The sequence below is a fragment of the Thunnus thynnus genome, chromosome 23 (assembly GCF_963924715.1).
Source record: "Thunnus thynnus chromosome 23, fThuThy2.1, whole genome shotgun sequence".
Classification (NCBI taxonomy): domain Eukaryota; kingdom Metazoa; phylum Chordata; class Actinopteri; order Scombriformes; family Scombridae; genus Thunnus; species Thunnus thynnus.
Window position 1 is genome coordinate 4,602,529 of NC_089539.1, and position 18,860 is coordinate 4,621,388.

The 18,860-nt window shown below is 39.5% G+C and overlaps 1 protein-coding gene across 2 annotated transcripts; it reads left to right on the forward strand.

Annotated features, from left to right (window-relative positions):
- The first annotated feature begins 1,910 nt into the window (after positions 1-1,910).
- cbll1 (Cbl proto-oncogene-like 1, E3 ubiquitin protein ligase) lies at positions 1,911-8,219 on the forward strand. 2 transcript variants are annotated; one of them, XM_067581712.1, is made up of 6 exons: positions 1,911-2,085; positions 3,753-3,899; positions 6,162-6,268; positions 6,546-6,629; positions 6,714-6,787; positions 6,879-8,219. In XM_067581712.1, exons 1-6 carry the CDS (start codon positions 2,073-2,075, stop codon positions 7,888-7,890), a joined length of 1,437 nt encoding a protein of 478 aa, XP_067437813.1. In that variant the 5' UTR covers positions 1,911-2,072; the 3' UTR covers positions 7,891-8,219. The 2 variants fall into 2 exon arrangements, with proteins under 2 accessions (XP_067437813.1, XP_067437812.1); XM_067581711.1 differs by having other exon boundaries at positions 1,916-2,085; positions 3,753-3,917.
- Positions 8,220-18,860: the final 10,641 nt, after the last annotated feature.

Genomic DNA, 18,860 nt, shown 5'->3' on the forward strand with positions numbered 1-18,860 from the left:
GATGCGGCACTGTTATTTTCACATCACTAATTAAACTAAATTCTGAGGCTCTTAACATTTTTATAATGCACCTTTAGGAACATATCTACGACCCTCTTACCAGGCACCCCCATTTTGTGCATATGGCCGAAAATAATTTACCCAAAATAAAGGGGTTACTGTTCTTCAACCCTTTTGATTACAGTCTTAATCCTGATCTCATTTTAAAGGTCATTCTTTACATTTTACAACCAAAAAGTCAGAAGGAGTATAAGTGATCCTGAATAAAGGTTACAGAGGCACAAAAATGAGTAGAAAGGTACGTTTTTGTTTTGTTTTGTTTTGTTTTGTTTTGTTTTGTTTTGTTTTGTTTTGTTTTGTTTTGTTTTGTTTTGTTTTGTTTTGTTTTGTTCTGTTGCTTTTTTTTATTTTTCTTTTGTTTTTTGCCTTGCCTATTTTTTGCCATACAAAGGTGAATATAAGGCCTGTAGTAGTACCTTTTGAGTGGAAAATACTTGCCTGAACATATCTGAACCACTTATGTGTCAAAACTGTTGATGGTTGAGCTTAAAAATAAGCTTTCTACATTGTTTTTGTACAGTTATGTCTCGGCAGAACACCTTTGTGCCATTTGTGCAAATTTTGTGCCAACAGGCAGAACTGATATTATGGATCTTTGGAGTAGAAAATTACCACATGCTTTGTACAAATGAATTAAAGAGAGTAAATGACTCCAAAAAAGTTTATTTTACAAAAACAATTTAGCCCTCATACTATATATATAAAAAAAGACACTAGCTTTTCCCCACAGTCAAGTGTTTTGCAGTCCCTTTGCATTGGGGTAAAATGTGGCTTCCTCCACTCTATGACCCATACAACTACCAGATATGCTGCAATATTGTTTTCACAGTTTTAACTTGTGTGGTCATCAACCTGCCTGTTAGATTCATGAAAACAGTTTCATTACACTGAACAAAGAATAGTTCAACAGTTTAATTAAAGAAAGTTCCCACAAAGCACAATGAAACCTACAGTGTTTTTCTTCTTATTCACTGGGCTATTCATCAATATTGAGATTTCAACCAATCTCAAAGTGCATTTCTAAAACATATAATATATTTTTTATTTGTTGCGTTCCATTTAATTAGACATAAATCTTCCGTATAGGTGAAGTAGTTCAAGTACTTCAACAAGATGGCAAGATTGCTCTCTTAGGGTGTTTTGTACTCTGACCTTAAAACCATTATAAAATAATATCATAATAATAATAATAATATCGTGTTCACGGTGGAGTAATATAAGCAGGGTTGGCATATTTGCATATTTTTAAATGTTTAAGTGGGGTGAAGTAGGTTAAAAGGAAGGGTGTTTGAATGGGAACAGTTATGAGTTATTTTCATCACTTGTCAAAATAATGTTTTTTAAAAATTAAATAATTAATTATCTGATTAACAATAAATGACAAATGTCCAACGCAAGTTATCAGAGCCCAAATTCATCAAGAAACATACTTTAAGAGTGACATCAAAAGATATGAATGCAAGAAACAATAAGAAACAAAACATTGATTTTTACATGATATAGAGTTAAAACAATAATCAATAAGCAGCATTGGTAATGCATCATCAATGAAGCACTCTGTTATTCATCTCTGCCATACACATTATCCTTGTGTCTGTAGAAGTTGCAGAGGTCACCTCTATGTCACATTAAGTCCTGAATTTCTTTCTTCATAACTTATTTTCTCCACTCATCTTTTCATTTCACACCCTTTTTTCCTTCCTCCTCACTCCCTCCCCTCTGCTTCCATCCTCTCCTCTTTCCTCCTCTCTTCTTCCTAACCCCCTTTCCCTCTCTACTCTCCTCTTCTTTCCCTCCTCTTTCCTCCCCTCCTCTCCTCTTTCCTCTTCTTCCCCCCCTCTTCCTCCCTTACACTCCTCTTCCTCTTTCCTCTCGTCCTTCCTTGTTTCCCTCCTTCTCTTTCCTCCTCTCCTCTATTCTCCCCTCATCTCCTCTTCTCCCCCGCTCCTCTTCCTCCACCTCCTCTCCTCGCCCGTTGTATCCCACAATGCATTGTGTTCACTCGTTGGATCATGGACCAAAGCGGTAAGCAAAAACCTCACTCGGGCCGACGTTAGCAAGCCTCTTTTAATGTGATATACATTTTCTACTACGATTCACTTCTATCACTATAACAGCTGTTCATAGAGCAACATATCACGCTCGCAGCGCGTGGTTTCGCTGCGGTATGCTGTTATCTTCCAGAGTAGCGTTAATGCTAGCGTGCTCCGAGTTAGCTAAGACTGGCTAGCGATCACTTGTGTTCACTAAAAGTTGTCAGGAAGCTAAGTACTAAATTGATTTACAGGGCAACACGCGGGGTTGCAACCGAGTTAATACATGTACGATATTAAATGGCGAACAATAGTAGCTCCTTAATACATCCATGTTTAGTAACGTAACGTTAGATAAGCGCAAACTGCGAATGAGTTGGGGCGCGAATGCTACCTAAATGCTAACTAAGCTAGCTAAGATCCTGTAAGAGCTGACATAACTAATGGCATTCATTAAGATATTCACTGAAATGTATGAAATGAGTCATTTTACGGTACTGTGTTCTTCTTAGGTTGTAGTCCTAAAGCCAAGCGGCAAATGGCATTATATGGGGTTCGTTATGATAACATAGCCTAGCTTGATACCCAAAGTTAAGACGTTTGTAGACGTTAACTTGCCGTAGACTGTATATAAAGATATATATATTATATACAGTCTATGGATGTTTTCAGCTACAAACATATCTTAATTCTCTCTCAACCCCAACCGTGAGGGCTGTGGAGATGTGGATATCACCCAAAACGCCCCTCTAGAGACATTCCCAGCTAAATCGCGGGTTGTAATGCAAATTTTTAGGCTTAGTGGGCTGGCAGGGACCACAACCACACACCTTGTCCCAGTGCGTTTGCACATTCTGACAACTTTCCTGGAAGTCCAGTTCTTAAAGATCCTCTGAAGACATGTTTTAAGATGTATATAAAATGCTCTACTTTGAATAATAATTTATGTCTGATGGTTTTTGCACAAAAAAGTTCAATTATCTTGTTAAAATCCTTAAAATGACATTTACTCCTTCTCTCTCATTAAAAAGTCCAGAATCTATAAATATGCAAATATTGTTCATTTCAAAAGTTTAACTGCTGGACACAAGATGTCTCCTACTTCACTGTGAAGTCCATTCTTAGTGTATGCACTGTGGAGGCTTCAAGTTTCCACATCACCCCTGTGTAAGCTGAATACTGGACCAGGATTGGCTTAGAAACCATTTGTGATGTCACAAGTCATGCTCATACGCCCGCTCCTTACATTTGGATTTTCAGTGAGCACAGAGAAACTTTTCACTTTCAGCAGATGGGTGTGAAAACAAACTGCACAGAGAGGCTCAAACATTCAACTGTAGGAACAAGAAGAAAAACACATTTTTGAGTGGAGGAGGACCTGCCTCCCCATTGGCTTTGCTTCATTTCCTGAATTTTACAATAAATGACATATGAAATCACTCATTCAGTCAGATTTTGCCCTTTCCACAATGCTGTACTAATCATCTACAGACAGGGGTGTAGTTTTGATAAAATGTTGGTGTATCCTCTGAGTCATTGTTGTATATTTTCGTGTGGTATTCATTCATTGAAAGTTATTCAGAGGTTCTTGGCTAACTGCACTTTGAGACCCCGAGAAGAGCTGTGAGTTTATCTTTGCTTCTTAATTTTCCTCAACAGACAATGATCTTCAAGGAAGCGATGGCTCTGGGAGTTTGGGTGGCCCAGATGTTCGCAGACGAATCCCCATCAAGCTCATATCCAAGCAGCCGATAAGAAGCAAACCTCAGCCCCGCACACAGAGACCCAGCAGCAGGCCATCTAAAAGTGAGGCTGGAGAAGATGGTGGGTTTGTCTCTCACAGTACAGTATGCCCCTAAGCATTGGGTTTTAAGGCTGTTTCTTTAAAAGAAAATAGTGTTGTCAGTGGCAGTGATTCCACCATGTGCACATTCTTAGATGAAGATTATTTCATGCAGTCAAAAGAAAAACATAACTTATGAAGCTTGTAGTGTTTGTTTTTGTTGAGATATTTTTGAGGTTGTTTTTTGGGGCATTTTGCATTTATTTGGCAGTCACAGTGTACAGAGATACAGAAAACATTAGGAGTGAGAGGGGTATGACATGCAACAAAGTTCCCCTCGGATGTTGGATGTTGTGGTTTTGTGGTTTAAGCCTTAACTATTAGGTTACCTTGACGCCCAGTTCACAGTGTTAAACAAATATCCTGTTATGTGTCATTCAAGGTCAATGTTGGTTGCTAAGGCAGTTTTCCTGTTGTGCCGTTGACAGTTAAGACTTTTCTCTTGCATCATTATTGTGTTTGTTGTTTAATTTAGAAACAGTTCAGGCGATAATCAACATTGAGATACTCATTGTTTTACTTGGCATTATTTTGCCTGGAAATATAGAAAGGACTATGAATTAGAGGTCTTCATAGCTCCTCTCAGTTCTGAGGAACTGAGACCTGACCTGGAACCCAAGTTGGACTAGGTCCTAATTCTACTCAGTTTAATGGGGTTGGGTCTCCTTTTACTGCCGTGGGTGTAGGGTCTTTATGTCAATAGGCCTATGACCAATACCCGAACGGACCCAAGTGTACGCGGTATCAGCTCTGATCATGTGGTATGTCACCATCTCCGTGGGAGAAAACTGTGTGTTTTAGCGAGAGGAAAATGTAAACTGTGAAGAGAAGAGAATCGATGTAAGGAACATATAAATGGGCTGCATTTATATAGCACCTCTCTAGTCCTCCGACCACTCACAGCGCTTTATACTACATGCCAACATTCACTCATTCACACACACATTCATACACTGATGGCAGACGCTGCCATGCAAGGTGCCAACCTGCTCATCAGGAGCAGTTTATAATGTGCATTCAAACACACTCAGATGCTAATGGCACAGCCTTCAGGAGCAATTTGCGGTTCAGTATCTTGCCCAAGGACACTTTGACAGTCGTCTACAAGATTTATGCTGTTCAATTAATTTTGGGAGTTTACACACAGATATTACATCTATTATTAATTTATATTAAATAAATAAAGAATAAATGGGTTAGAACATTGTCTTTTGTCTATTACCCAGTTTGCTATAGAAGGTTTTATTGTTGGTACAGGAGGTAGAATGGGATTTCTAGTTGTTATGTTATAAATCTGTGCTTGAAGCATATAAACAAATTATTTTTGTTTCTATGACTTAACATTTGTTCTTAGGGTATTATTATTGTTATTTTACTGCTCTTCTCACTGCGGCTGCTTGTTAATTGATGGAATGAATTGATAGCGCATCAGGCTGCTGCCGGTGTTTGTGTTCTCTCTACGTTTGGGTCGACTACATTTAGGATCAGGTCTGTTATTTTCGGGTCTACTTGGGTGGGGTCCGGCTGTGATCGGGTCGGTCTCTCTTTTTTGAAAATTAAATTATACACGTTGGGTTCGGGTTTTCTACGGGTCCGTTTTGGGTCAGTCCAACATTTTGGACCCGTGAAGACTTCTACTATGATTGGGACAATGTAGAATCTGTAGTTAAAAAAAACAAATAAATAAAATTATTGATATTGAAAAACTGAGTGCGACATCATCCTGTTTACATCCTACTAGCCACTAGAAGGCGCCGATGGATTATCCATGGTGACCATAGTGTGCCATAGACTGCAACCCAGGTGAAACCCAGAGCAGCTTACGCATACAATACTCTCTTTTAAGTGTGGTGAAAACAGTAGAAAGTATTACTTGAACATTGATGTTGGTTACTACTGAGAAACCAGACAGTCATGTTCTGTAACAGTTTGAAGTTGATCGTGCCACCTGGAAGTCTTTGATGCCTAATCTCAGAGAAAGAAACAGGATAATGTGTGGACAAACTTAACATTTTTATTACTGTATAGAAAACAACATAAGTAAGATTGAAAAATTAAGTTGGAGTTTATTTTCTATTAAATTCATTTACAGTGTGGGAGACCTGGGCCATCACTCACCGTACAACTGAATTAGGCTGCTGGATTACAGCTCATCAGTGTTTTAGAGCCTTCTCAGTTTGTTTGTCTGTGTTGCATCATTAATACTTATTTCTTGTGTGTCACAGATAACTTTGGCTTCAAGCAGGAGGAGAGGTTTGACTGTGGTGCTAAAGCTGGAGATGTGTTTGCAACTCAGAGGAGATTCCCCCAGCCACTGTTTTGGGACTACAAGGTACATCAGCTGTGGAGAATCAAACAGGAGAGACTCGATAACACTGTCACATTTTCATATAGATATTAAAAGCAAACACTTTCATTACACAAATACAATCAGAAATCTTGTCTTTTTCTAATTGTCTTAGACAGTTATTTTCCATTTTTAACCCGGGGTGTGAAAAAATCTCAAATCCAATCGTAAAAAGTAGACAAATGCTCAGTGCTAATGATATTTGAGGGTTGTTCTAATGATTATTACCTGTGATTCTCACGTCATGTTACTTCTGCAACAGTTGAACTTGATCGGAGAAAGGGATGAAGTACCAATTCACTTCTGTGACAAATGCGGTCTCCCTATCCAGCTGTATGGACGGATGGTACGTACTTTGTTGATCTGACATGTCTCTGAAGACATCCTGAGAGAAATGTTGATGGTTAACTCCTGCACTCTCACCTCTCAGATTCCATGCAAACATGTTTTCTGCTACGACTGTGCTTTGCTTCATGAGAAGAAAGGAGAGAAGATGTGCCCAGGGTGAGACATTTGAACTATTTAAATGTTTTTAGTTTTCAGGCAGTGTGTGTTGCTGCTTTGTGTCACTGATGTTTTATGTCTGTGTGTTCAGCCTCACCCTCTACAACTGCACAGACCCGGTGCAGCGTATCGAGCAGTGCCAGCGCGGTTCCCTCTACATGTGCAGTGTCGTGCCGGGTTGCAAGCGTACCTACCTGTCCCAGCGTGACCTGCAGGCCCATGTCAACCACCGCCACATGAGGGCAGCCAAGTCTTCCACGGGCCGCCAGGAGCCTGTGCACCTGCCCCCCGCGTCCGAGGTTCCCGATCGGTTCCGCGTGCCTCCACCTCACTTAGCCAAGAACCACGTCCACCTCCCCAACCCGCTCCAGCACAGCAGTCACGACCCCTACAGTCAGCCGCCGCCACCGAGCGCTCACGAAGCCCCGCCCCCAAACTCTGCTCACGGTCCCGACCCATTCCGTATCACGCTAACAACACGCAAACACAGCAATCTCATCACTGTGCCCATCCAGGACGACTCCTCCGCTTCCTCTCGTGAGCCCCTCTCCAGCGGACCCTCTCAGCCCCCCCACCACCACCCCGGGGACTATCCTGGCCAGCCACCCGTCGTGTCTCACTCTCACCACATGATGGCACCTCCGCAGCAGCACTTCGGACCCCCACCTCCCCCGCCCCCTCCTATCAGCCACCCCATGCAGCATCCTCCCCAGGCCTCCGGGACACCTCACATGGTGTACAACCAGGCCCCTCCTCCCCCCATGTCCACAGCCCCCCCACCAATCACCCCACCACCGGGGCACATCATGGGCCAGATGCCCCCCTATATGAACCACCCACCCCCTGGACCTCCACCACAACACAGCGGACCCCCTGTTAACGCCCCCCCTCCTCATCACTACAACCCTAATTCCATGCAGCAGTTCTCCGAAGACCAGGGCACCCTCAGCCCCCCGTTTAGCCAGCCAGGAGGGCTCAGTCCTGGGATGTGGCCCGCTCCAAGAGGGCCGCCACCTCCACGGATGCAGGGACCCCCACCCCAGGGCCAGATGCCGGGGCCACACCACCCAGATCAGGGCCGCTACCGGCCATATTATCAGTAAACTGCCAACTGAATGAATGAATGGGCAGCAATCTGTCATTCTGTTCATACCACTTGTCTGAATAATGTGATGGTGAACCTCAGGATTACAGGATGTAGGACTTTCATTTTGATAAAACTGCCCCGAAGCAAATGTGTATGTGGTGCACATTTTAGTTAACTGTACTGAACTTCCCGCTGAACATACTATAGACTTGGAGAAGAGCAGGAATGTCCCTTTTTTTTAATAGCTTATGGTAAATATTTCTGTATATATGTCAGCTGATTTCACGCATATGTACTGTACATTGAAAGACGTTAACTATGTCTCAATAAATTTTTAACAACAAATTTGCATCTCATTTTTGTTTACAATGTCAAGTCACATTGAGTTTATTTTGGTGATTAAAGGTTTTATGAAAGGAGACAAGTGGCAGTAATCAAATGTGAGTTGGATATTTTGTCAGTTCTTTGGCCATGTCTGTAGTATTTCTCCTTCTCGTGTGTCTTTGTCAGTCTGTTTTTCACTTAATATCAGAAATTAATGCACAACATGCTCAGTACTATAAAAAATACATAGCTTTCATTCTGTCTGGTGTAAAAAACACTACGGGATGTAATTTCTTGTTCATCAGGGATTAGCCAATACCTTGGGAGCTGTTTGTCTTCTTCAGGTCCTTTTATTATTCATAAAACTTTCAATGTCTGGTTAGAAAAGTTATCGTATCTTCAAACCTTGCTCCGCATTTCCATGTTGGAAGGGCAATGACAAAGGTCACTCATGTCGGAAAACCAGGCTTACCCTGGTAGCCTTTTTTTTTTATAATCTTAGTCTAGAAATTTAACTTGTGTAAAGGTACTATTTAAAAATTCTGAAAAACTTTGTATTTAAAATCCTGCAGATTTAACACCTTTTGTTACAAGAAAGATGCTGTCATATCTTCATTTCAGCTTAAATATATATTGCGTTTATTAGAGAAACAGTCTTAATAGTGTAACAAGTGTGAAAACAAAGACTGGTTCAATATATTGAAATCACATGAAACACATGAATTTCAACAGACTTACCAAACAGCATTTAAAAAATAATGTATTTTTTAGCAGAAAACCCCTTATTGGACATAGAAAACATAGTAAGGTGGTTGTACAGTGAGAACAGTTGTTAACAGCACTTCAATATGGTCTGTAGGTGAATGTTCATCCTTTTTATAGACAGTTCCTCTACAGTTTGGTATCTGCTAACTGCAAAAGAAAAACCTGCAAGCAGTAAAATAAAAAGAGTAAAGCAACATAACTGCTTAAGATGACGCTCATAGATTTATTCCATCAAGAGTGTTGTATTGTGTAATTACCATGATTGCATAACTACTACGATCGGAAAATGTGATTGGTGCCTGTAAACTTAGTTCAGATATCCAGTAACCCACTTTTGATTGTGCGTTCGTTACATCCTGATGTGACAGAATCCTGATCCTGATATATTCATATGGTAAAGATTGCAACGTTATACTTAGATTAGGAACAAGTAATATCTTTAATATTTTATATGAATATTTAAAGTTTAATTTCTCTTTCATGTTCCATCATAACAACCGTGACAAGCCAGAATCAATAACTTGGTATCAGTGGTTATAATGGAAAACAGATAACAAATCAAGGTCATGGAAAAAGTTTCCTTTCAGGTCAGGTCACGGCTAAGAAGCAGTGTTTTACTTTATAACTGCTTCATGGCATCATCAGTCATGGCAATGATCAACCCAGTTCAGAAAAAATGATGTATGACCTACTGAGTACTGTAGCTTTTCCTTCCACACGGCCTTTACTTTTGTCGCCCTTGTGTTTTTCAAGCACACAGTGTCATGAAGGCTCAGGAAGAACATTGAGGTCAGAATCTCATTTTCGAAGAACATACAGCTGTGTAGTCTCTCCAGGATGTAGGCTGTGAACACGTGGATGGTAAAATGATTGTATTTACTGTATATTCATGCTTAACGATTTGCTGCTCATGACCTGGACGACCTGCCCTACCCACAGAGCAGCAGCCAGGCACACGCAGGTCATATTCACCTCATGTGGTCATCACTGATTCTTGGATCTAGTACTTTAAAGAAATGCTGATAAAACTCACCATATGACACAATGTAAACATCCACATCAACATGGATAAACTCTTTGAGTGTCTGTGGAAATAAGCAGCAGTAAACAGTAGGTTTTAATTATATGGACATTACAGTACCAATACCTAACAAAGATGTCTCATCTAGTCTCTTATCTATTGTTTTAAAACGTCCAGCTTTCAAAAACTTGGTAGCTCTTCATCTTACTTCCATCTAACCATATAACACTGTTCACTGATCTGCTCTCATTTTCTGCCAGTGGTGCCAAAGTAACTAATTACATTTACTGAAGTACTGTACTTATTTCAGTTGTGAGATTCAGGACTTATTTGTCAGTGTTTCACTTTGTTGGGAGGAACGGTAAAAGCAGAAGGTTGATTTAAAACTTCCAACATGGCATCAAGGTACGAAACACCTTTGGCCATGTTGTCCTTTTCCATGGAAACCATGTGGATGTCCCACAAATTTGGCAACACTAAACCACTACAACCATTGATTGTGGTAGTGAAACCTCAGTTTCACTACTACAAGTATTTGGAGGACCCTGAAAGGGTTTTTACCATTTTGAGTCCCTTCAAAGCAGAGAAGTCCAGGATCAGGCTGTGGAGATCCACTCTGGGGACACTGATGTTTGTGGGAAGCTCGGCATTCCAGTTCATCCGGAAAGGAAGGTCCTTGAGGTCAGTGGGCAGGTTCAACTCCTCCATGCTCATGTAAGATTCATCTGTTGTTGGGCAGAATAAATCCATCATGTCTTTCTGTGTGAAATATGTAGGAAAAGTAGACTTTTAGAAGAGCACTTTAGAGAAACCATTTCTGCTTCCTTTTCTTCAGCTCCTTGTTGTTCGTAGTAGTTTTATGTCTTACCTCTGTAATGTAATGTAAGTTGTAAATATTTAGAATTTCTGTCAGTGACAATATCTCCCACTGGGTGAAAAGATTTACAGAATCATGAATCACTGGTAGTTACATCTGCTGAAAACAACGAAAACGATGAGTGTGAACCAAAACAGTAAAGTTTTGGGTTGGACAGCTAAACAATGAGCTGAAACTCACTATAAAACTCTGCAAAACTGAGGGAAGAGTTGCTGATAATTCTCTGTAGGTTCATCACTACAAGCGACACCTCTGACATTGGACATTCTCATTTAATATTTCTGAAAAATATTGATTATAGTCACTTTAAGCGCTTTTGTCTTCAAGTGTCCAAAGTACCTGTGAGCAAGACATCACTTCTACTTGCTCATTTACGCTTTCATTGGATGAAAAATGTCAATTTAAGGGACAATAAGCCAGATTTTTATTGTTTCATGGTGCACAATTACACTATATTTGGGGAGGTCTTTGGTTTCTGATCTTCACCAGTTACCTCACCATGTGCTGAGATTCAGTTTCTAGGTTTACTCTTCATTGGAACAAAAAACTCCCCACAAAAAACAAAAAGTGAATTCCTAGACAGCATAAGTAAAAAAAAAGTAGACCTTTTTCACAGCAGACATTTTGCCTTTTTAAACAGGAGAAGGAAAGCACAGCTGTTACTAATAACATTATCAATCTGTTATATTCAAGTGGCCCAGTAAACCATGTCAGTGTGACAGTGAGCCAGAATGAACAATATCAGGACTCTGAAACTGAAGCAGCTAAATGGAATTCAGCCATTGTTCATTTTAGTATTTATACCTTTGCTTTTCCTAAATGAATGAAAATCAGCATATTAGCTCTATCAATATTGTGACCAATAGATCACTTAATACTTTGCACATATAGACAACAGTGAGCAACTCTACCCCCAAGCCCACCACCAGACCAAGATCCAGTCGCACCAAGATGGCACCCAGATATGTTCCCACCCACACCACCTGCAGACAAACAAACACTGAAAGACAATACGCTGTAGACAACAATAGTAGGAGTAGTTGAATCGAGAACCATGTGGTGCTCGAGATATGCGAAGGACAAACATACAGATAATAACAAATAATAAGCAATCGGCCTGTTCCGAACAGGCATGTTTTGAACTGGCACTGCATTAGTCAAATTAATAAGTAACTCTATTGTTACTCTCTTCTCCATTAATGCTTTTATTTATTGTGACAGGACAGATAGTTTTGTATTTATAAAAGACAACACAAAAACAGATTAGATTGGTGAAATTGGTTTCACATAGAAATGAAGCAGCATTTAGTTAAGTACATGGTCTACTGTATCAAATGCTGGATGCTGGACAGTAAAGTTGTATTGGAAACTTTTGCTGAAGCAATCAAACTGATGGGTGTCCTTGGCAGCCTCATCTCTGATACATTAAAGACTTTGGATGTGGATGTGGAATGTCTGGGAGGCAAGCATGAGTTGTCCATACAAAGGCATTCCTTCATGACCCACACCCATGCTTACAGTGACCTGCTGTGGTTCCTAATGCTTTGACAACATTACAGAGCCTATTGTTACTGCTTCAGTCCAGTAACATCATGAACTGAGAGCAATAGTATCCTCTGGTAAATATGTGTTCTGTATTTAATGATGTAAACATGCACCAGTCATCAGTAGTGAAATGATATGAAATGTGGTTCCATGTTTGATTTGATTTATTGAACAGGACAGTGTGCAGTATTAAGCATAAATGATGCACTGCACTGGAGTTAGCTTGAAGCTAATTTGCATCCGTAGTCCATTATAATCAAAACATACAACAGCACAATAACAAACTGTACAAAGCAAAAAATAGGGATGTTGGGGGGAGCTCAGCTGTGGATCTAAACAGCTCTTGGGATACATGAATGCAGACTGCAAGGTGTGTGTGACCTCAGAATAATTCATATTGAAACAGAATGAAAATCATTGTTGTAATAAACATTTACACTTTTATCAATCTGGATGTGATGGTAAACATTATAACATTATTAGTGAAAACAATGAACTTCAGTATGGTGTGATGTGTACATGAGACCGTGTCCACAAACTGCAGGACAAAAGCCTGTTCACTTTCTGTGAGTAAAACTAAACATCAACACTGTCTGTGTGGTTTCTCTGAGCTCCAAACAGTTATTTTATTCTGTCAAGCATCTGTGTGATCATTCAAACTGATTGAGCTCTTTTAGCTGCATGATGTCAGTCTACAGAAGAATGTTTGTCTTCCCATTATGATGTCAGCGTTTATGACAAATCCATTCTAGAATGTAAAGTGTCTATAAGTGAGTCCCTCAGAAGTCAGAAACACAATCAACAGAAGTCACAATAATCTTCACCAGCTGAACTGAAAACATTTGTTACAGAGAAAGTCATCTGTCAGATACATGACAACATCTCACGTCGATCTCATGTTTTGGCTCTCTGGTGGAGGAAGTTACATGAAGTGCTTGAAAAGGCAGCAGAGGCAATTAAAAATAGAGATGAGCAGATCATCTCTCTTCAACAGAACCTCCACACCCAGACAGAGGAAACAGAGAGGAAGAGAGCCTCTGTTGCAGAATGCAAAGAGTCCAGCAGGTTGAAGAGCGTGAAAGAGAGCTGGCAGAAAAAAAGTCAGCCAGCTTGAAGAGCTCCTCAGGGTCAAAGACAAAGAGATAAGCAGGGCCAATGAAAAAAGACAAGCTCGCAGGCCATACGTTGGCCTTGTTGGACGAGACAGAGTCAGCTCTGAAACAGAGTCAACTGTCCTGTGAGAGTAAAAGCAGCTGGCTGACAGACAGGAGAGCTACAAGAAAGAGCTCTCTGAGAGGAGCTCTTTGAAACAGTAGGAAAGTCCAGAGAGGATCGTTAAAATTCAGTGACCGTGACAGTTATGAAATTCAGTTTTTTAATTCCTCAGTATTTTAAAGTGTGACTTTTCTGTCACACATCAAGCACACTAAGCAGCTGCTTGGGGCCTCCAAATGAATGAGGGCCTCAAAAGTCCCCTGTAACTGATAAATGATGATATGTGACATTATTAGATTGTTACTGATGCATCAATGTGTAAGCAGTATTCTACTGTTGAGGAGTGTCCAGGTGGAATCAGTCTGAGCTACTTTATATATTAGTTTAGTTGTAGCTCTGAAGCTGGAGTCAGGCCCCACCCAAAGGACCACAAGATAAATCAGTCACAAGAGAGAAAAGAAGACAAAACCAAGTTCTGATACACAAATCTGTATCTAAATTTTAAACTTTTCTCTGATCTTAACTTTTTGTGAAATATTGAATTGTGTGAACAGCTATTGAAATTAAATCATGTGAGGTGTTTAGAGGGGAAATGTCTCTTTGGTGGAAATGCTAACAACTCATTGACATTTGAAATGGGGCAAGGAACCACAACTACACTCTGATTTTATACTTTAGAGATGAGATGTATCATCTCGTCCCTTCTCTCTATATAAAGCAAGGAGTCCCCCTCTGTCTATCTGTCTGTGTGTCTGTGTCTGTATGTATGTCCTTCATATTTCTTGAGAACTGTTCATCTGATCTACTTCACACTTGGATGTTTAATATTAATAAACTTGTAATAAACAAGCGAACAGCAAGCTGCTCCGCTCTGCAGCAGGGGTGCAGGGCTTCTGGGCTCTGCCTGCACTTCATGATCAGAGCTTTCTTATCGTTTGTTAACGTTAACAGTTTGGCTTTGTTGTGGGTTTCCTGAGTCATTTTGTAAAAGATGAGAGGGCGAGAGAGAGAGGGCGAGAGAGCTGAGAGCATGAGCGAGTGACAGTGAGACAGGCTGGAAAGTTTTCTCTGAGAGAGAGAAAGCCAATGAATGACAGAAATATGTTATTTTCTGATTGTTTCACAGCAGTTACATTCTAAAACACAAATAAACAACCATCAAACACTCAACAGGTGATTTACTGTGGAGACAGATGCCCATTAGTGCAATTTGGACATGTGACACGTCTAATATTAATACACTTTGAATAAACAAGCAGACAGTGAGCTGCTCAGCTCTGTGTCTGACTGCAGCACGGGCTGTTTGATATAAACACCATCACATCACAGTGGGGCAGGGCCTCTGTGTTCTGACTGGAGTTTACACTTGGTGTGTAGTTATTTGGACATGCGACATGTTTAATAAACTTTGAATAAACAAGTGAACAGCGAGGCGCTCAGGTCCGTGTCTGAGTGGAGCCGGAGCTGTTTGATATAAACACTCTCACTGTTTTTCCAAGATTTTCCAGTTGTTTAAGGAAGTCAAATTAGCAATTTATTTTACTTGTTATGTAGGACAAACAAAGAAAATATTTTACAATAATGCCCTTCTTGCATGACATACTCACAGATATGCGTCTTGAAGTTCTGAGGAAGAAGTGAGCATGGGGAAGAAAGCTGTGTAGAGGCCGTAGATCAGAGGCAGCGATGCCAGCAGAGAGAAGGCGAGTCCTGAGTGAGGCCATAGCAAAACAAACACTGCTGAAAAACATGTCCTGTCATCCTTTCAAGATGACGATATAAAGTATATTAATAGAAAATAGCTGTAAACAAATGAAAATATTAAAAAAGCATTTGAAAAATAGCAGCTAGGTTTGTAAAAACATGCAAACATCGGTACTTTAATAAGGTTGCATATGAGAACAAAACAAGTGTCAGACAATAATAATAGTAATAACTATATATAGCACCTTTAAAAACAGAGTTTACACAGAAAACAATAACAAGTCCGACATTAAGAGGACAACAGTAGAAGACAGTGAAAAACAATAAAGATATGATTAAAAGATCAAAAGACAATAAAAAGACGTCACATAAAAGCAAGTCTGTAGAAATGAGTTTTAAGAAATGGTTTAAAAGAAGTTACTGATTCTCCAAGCCTTATCTCCTCAGGCAGGTTGTTCCAAGGCTGAGGGGCCCTGATGGCAAAAGCACGGTCACCTTTAGATTTAAGCCTCAACTTTGGAACAGCAAGAAGGGCTCCACCTAAGAATCTAAGGCTGCGAGCTGTGGGGTCAACAATGGCTGCTAAGTTACTAGAAAAAGTTAATTCTGGTGGGAGAAAATGCAGCATTATATTTACCATTATACTAATAGCTGATAAACACCAGTATTGGCCCAAAATATCAGTCAAACCCTAATGATTGTGACTAGAACCTGGTATCATTTGAAAAATTTTAAGACTCTTACCATACAATAAAATGCCTTTTTTGAACATTTAAAAAAAGCCATAATTTTCAATCAGATTATAAATACATACAAGATCATTATCCTTGAATGCACCTATAATAATGGGAATTTGGAGACACAGAGTCAAGCGCTCCCCGTCCTGCTCCTCACCTTGCATGATGGCTACCAGTCCAGTGCTGATCCCGGACACCACATGACCCTGCAGCCACTCCGACTCTGTAGATCCTCATCCAGCCAATGATGGGGGGCCGCTGCATTCTTGACACGCTTTGAATCACAGCTGTATGAAACACAGAAAAAGCTCCTGCACTGTGCTGTCTACTAAAGTTTGCACCTAGAGCATTTTTAAAAGAATTTTCACATAAATTTCATAAAAGAATTGTCAAAAGACTGATAAATGTGATAAATTTGAGAGATTTCATATCAAGAGTGCAAATGATCAAGTCAAGTGACAGAACATGAACCAGGATTCAGGTACTGTTTAACATGGTCCAGGGTGGTTTTGTGCAGCCTGTAGATTTTCTCATGATCTTCTGCAAAGCTGCCCTCAGAGTACAAAGGTCTGTCCACCACATACTGTTTCCTCCAAGTCACCTTCCTCACACCTCGAGGAATCAGTATAATGTGAGAGGTTGTGGACAATAGATCCCTAAAAGAACCTTTGTCTGATGTTTGACTTGGCAGTGCCGTGAATCTATGTGTATTGAATCTATGATCTGAGATCAATCTCATCACTGTGTCGGTTTTGTCTTTACTCTGTTCAATCATTAACACAAGCAGATAGATCCATAGTGTTGATATGTCATTTTATTCTTTCATGTTGATGAGAGATTGTGAATTCAGTTGTTTTCAGTGGACAGTTTTCTCTTGTTTCTCTGTATAATTAAAGGGTAAACACATAATAGGGCTGCAACTAATGATTATTGTCACTACTGATTAATATTCTGATACTTTTCTCAATTAGTTGTTTAATTATTTGGTCTATAAAATGTCTCACAATGGCGAAAAATGTCCATCACATAAAGCCTAAGTTAGCATATTTGAATTGCCAGCTTTGTCTGACCAGTGGTCCAAAACCCGACTAAGAAAACCATAAATTATTCACATGTGAGATGCTGGAACCAGAGAACGTTTGGTGCTTTTGCTTAAAAAATTGCTTACAGAATTAATAGATCAAAATGCTGCTGATTAATTTTGAGTTTCAGTCAACCCAGTTGATTAATTGTTTCAGCGCTACTGGGCTATCTGGGATCAACAGAAGTACTGTACTATTTAGGGCCCCAAGCCAAGGCCCTAAAGATATCTGGGTTAGATACATTGCTGCCAACTGTTATCTAAGACTGCAAATGAAGTGATGCAGCGTTCACAACTTCAAATACATTCACTGAACATTACTTTTCACACAATAACAGTATCATATACAGTAGAAAGCACAATTTACCAATGAAGAGATTTGTGTTTTTTTGTTGTGTTGTTGTTGTGTCTGCTCACTCACTGTTTGAAGATGCAGATGTACAAAACATGTGACTCCATAATAATTTTTATGATGCATATTAAAGGATACAAAAAAAAAAAAAAAAAAAAAAACAGAAGCAGTGAATGAACCTGTGAAACTTTGAACTTTGTAACTTTGAACTTAAGAATATCAGTGGATCAATAGATTACATACATACCACCATATCATGTTCCTTTATGAAAAGGTTTTTGCCTACGTTGAATTTGACACCATTCATATTATTTAAGATGTCTGATTTGGGAGAATATTGCAGTAGGTGTGGTTTGGATGAAAATCTCAGGCCTGCTGTAAATTACAGATAAATAAAGAGAGATAAAGATTTATATAAAGATATGGAACAGTTAACAACCTGCATAAAATATGTTGTTGATTTTATTTTCACCATTAAAATGACTACAGGTGTGAACTTGTAATTTGATTATCTGTCTTGAAAAATGAGTCTTGTGAGGAGTTTTTTGTTGCAGTATTTTCTTTTTAAACATCATTGTGTGATTTTGTAGATTGTATGAAAAGTTTGGAGAGTGTTTTCTAAATGTAAATACACTCATGTGTGTGTGTGTGCTACCTACAGCCCCAAGCCAAGAGACATTCCTTTCCATTTTTATAATGAATTACTATCTTTTCTAATACTTTGTTGTTGTTTTTTTTTTTTAAAAAAAGATGATGAACATAATTTACTCTAATCGTACTTACAACTTTTACCAAAGGTAAGGAACAGACATAGACTGAATCCAATTACCAACATCAGTGGACGTCTATCATGGCCTGATATATCTGGTTAGGGACCCTGGGTAAAACTGAGCTTCTTTCCTCTATCTGTGAATTGTGTTACATTATTCCTCAAATATAACATGAGCTCATGTTTACTTTTTGTGGCGATCTCATTAAAGGATAAGACTTGCGTTAGTCTTTTTTTTTCTTCTTCTCAATAAATCCCATGAAAAGATCAAAACCATCAATGTGTATGTCCGTCTCTCAATACTCTTACTACCCTCCATGTCCTAAATTCATAAATATTTAAGGGTTAGGGTTTGTGAGGGACTATTTTCAGCGGTGGATTAATACACATTTGTTGCTCTAGTGAGTATTTCTGGCAGCAGGATGACGTGTGTGGGATTAAGTCAAAATAAACTACAGTGTGTGTGTTCATGGTGATGAAGGAACATGTCACCCACTGCAACAGTGTAACTCATTGATGTGTTTGTAATAGTTTCTGGACAACAATAGAGCTCTATAGCACAGAAGAATAAGATATATCAGGTTTTGGATACACAC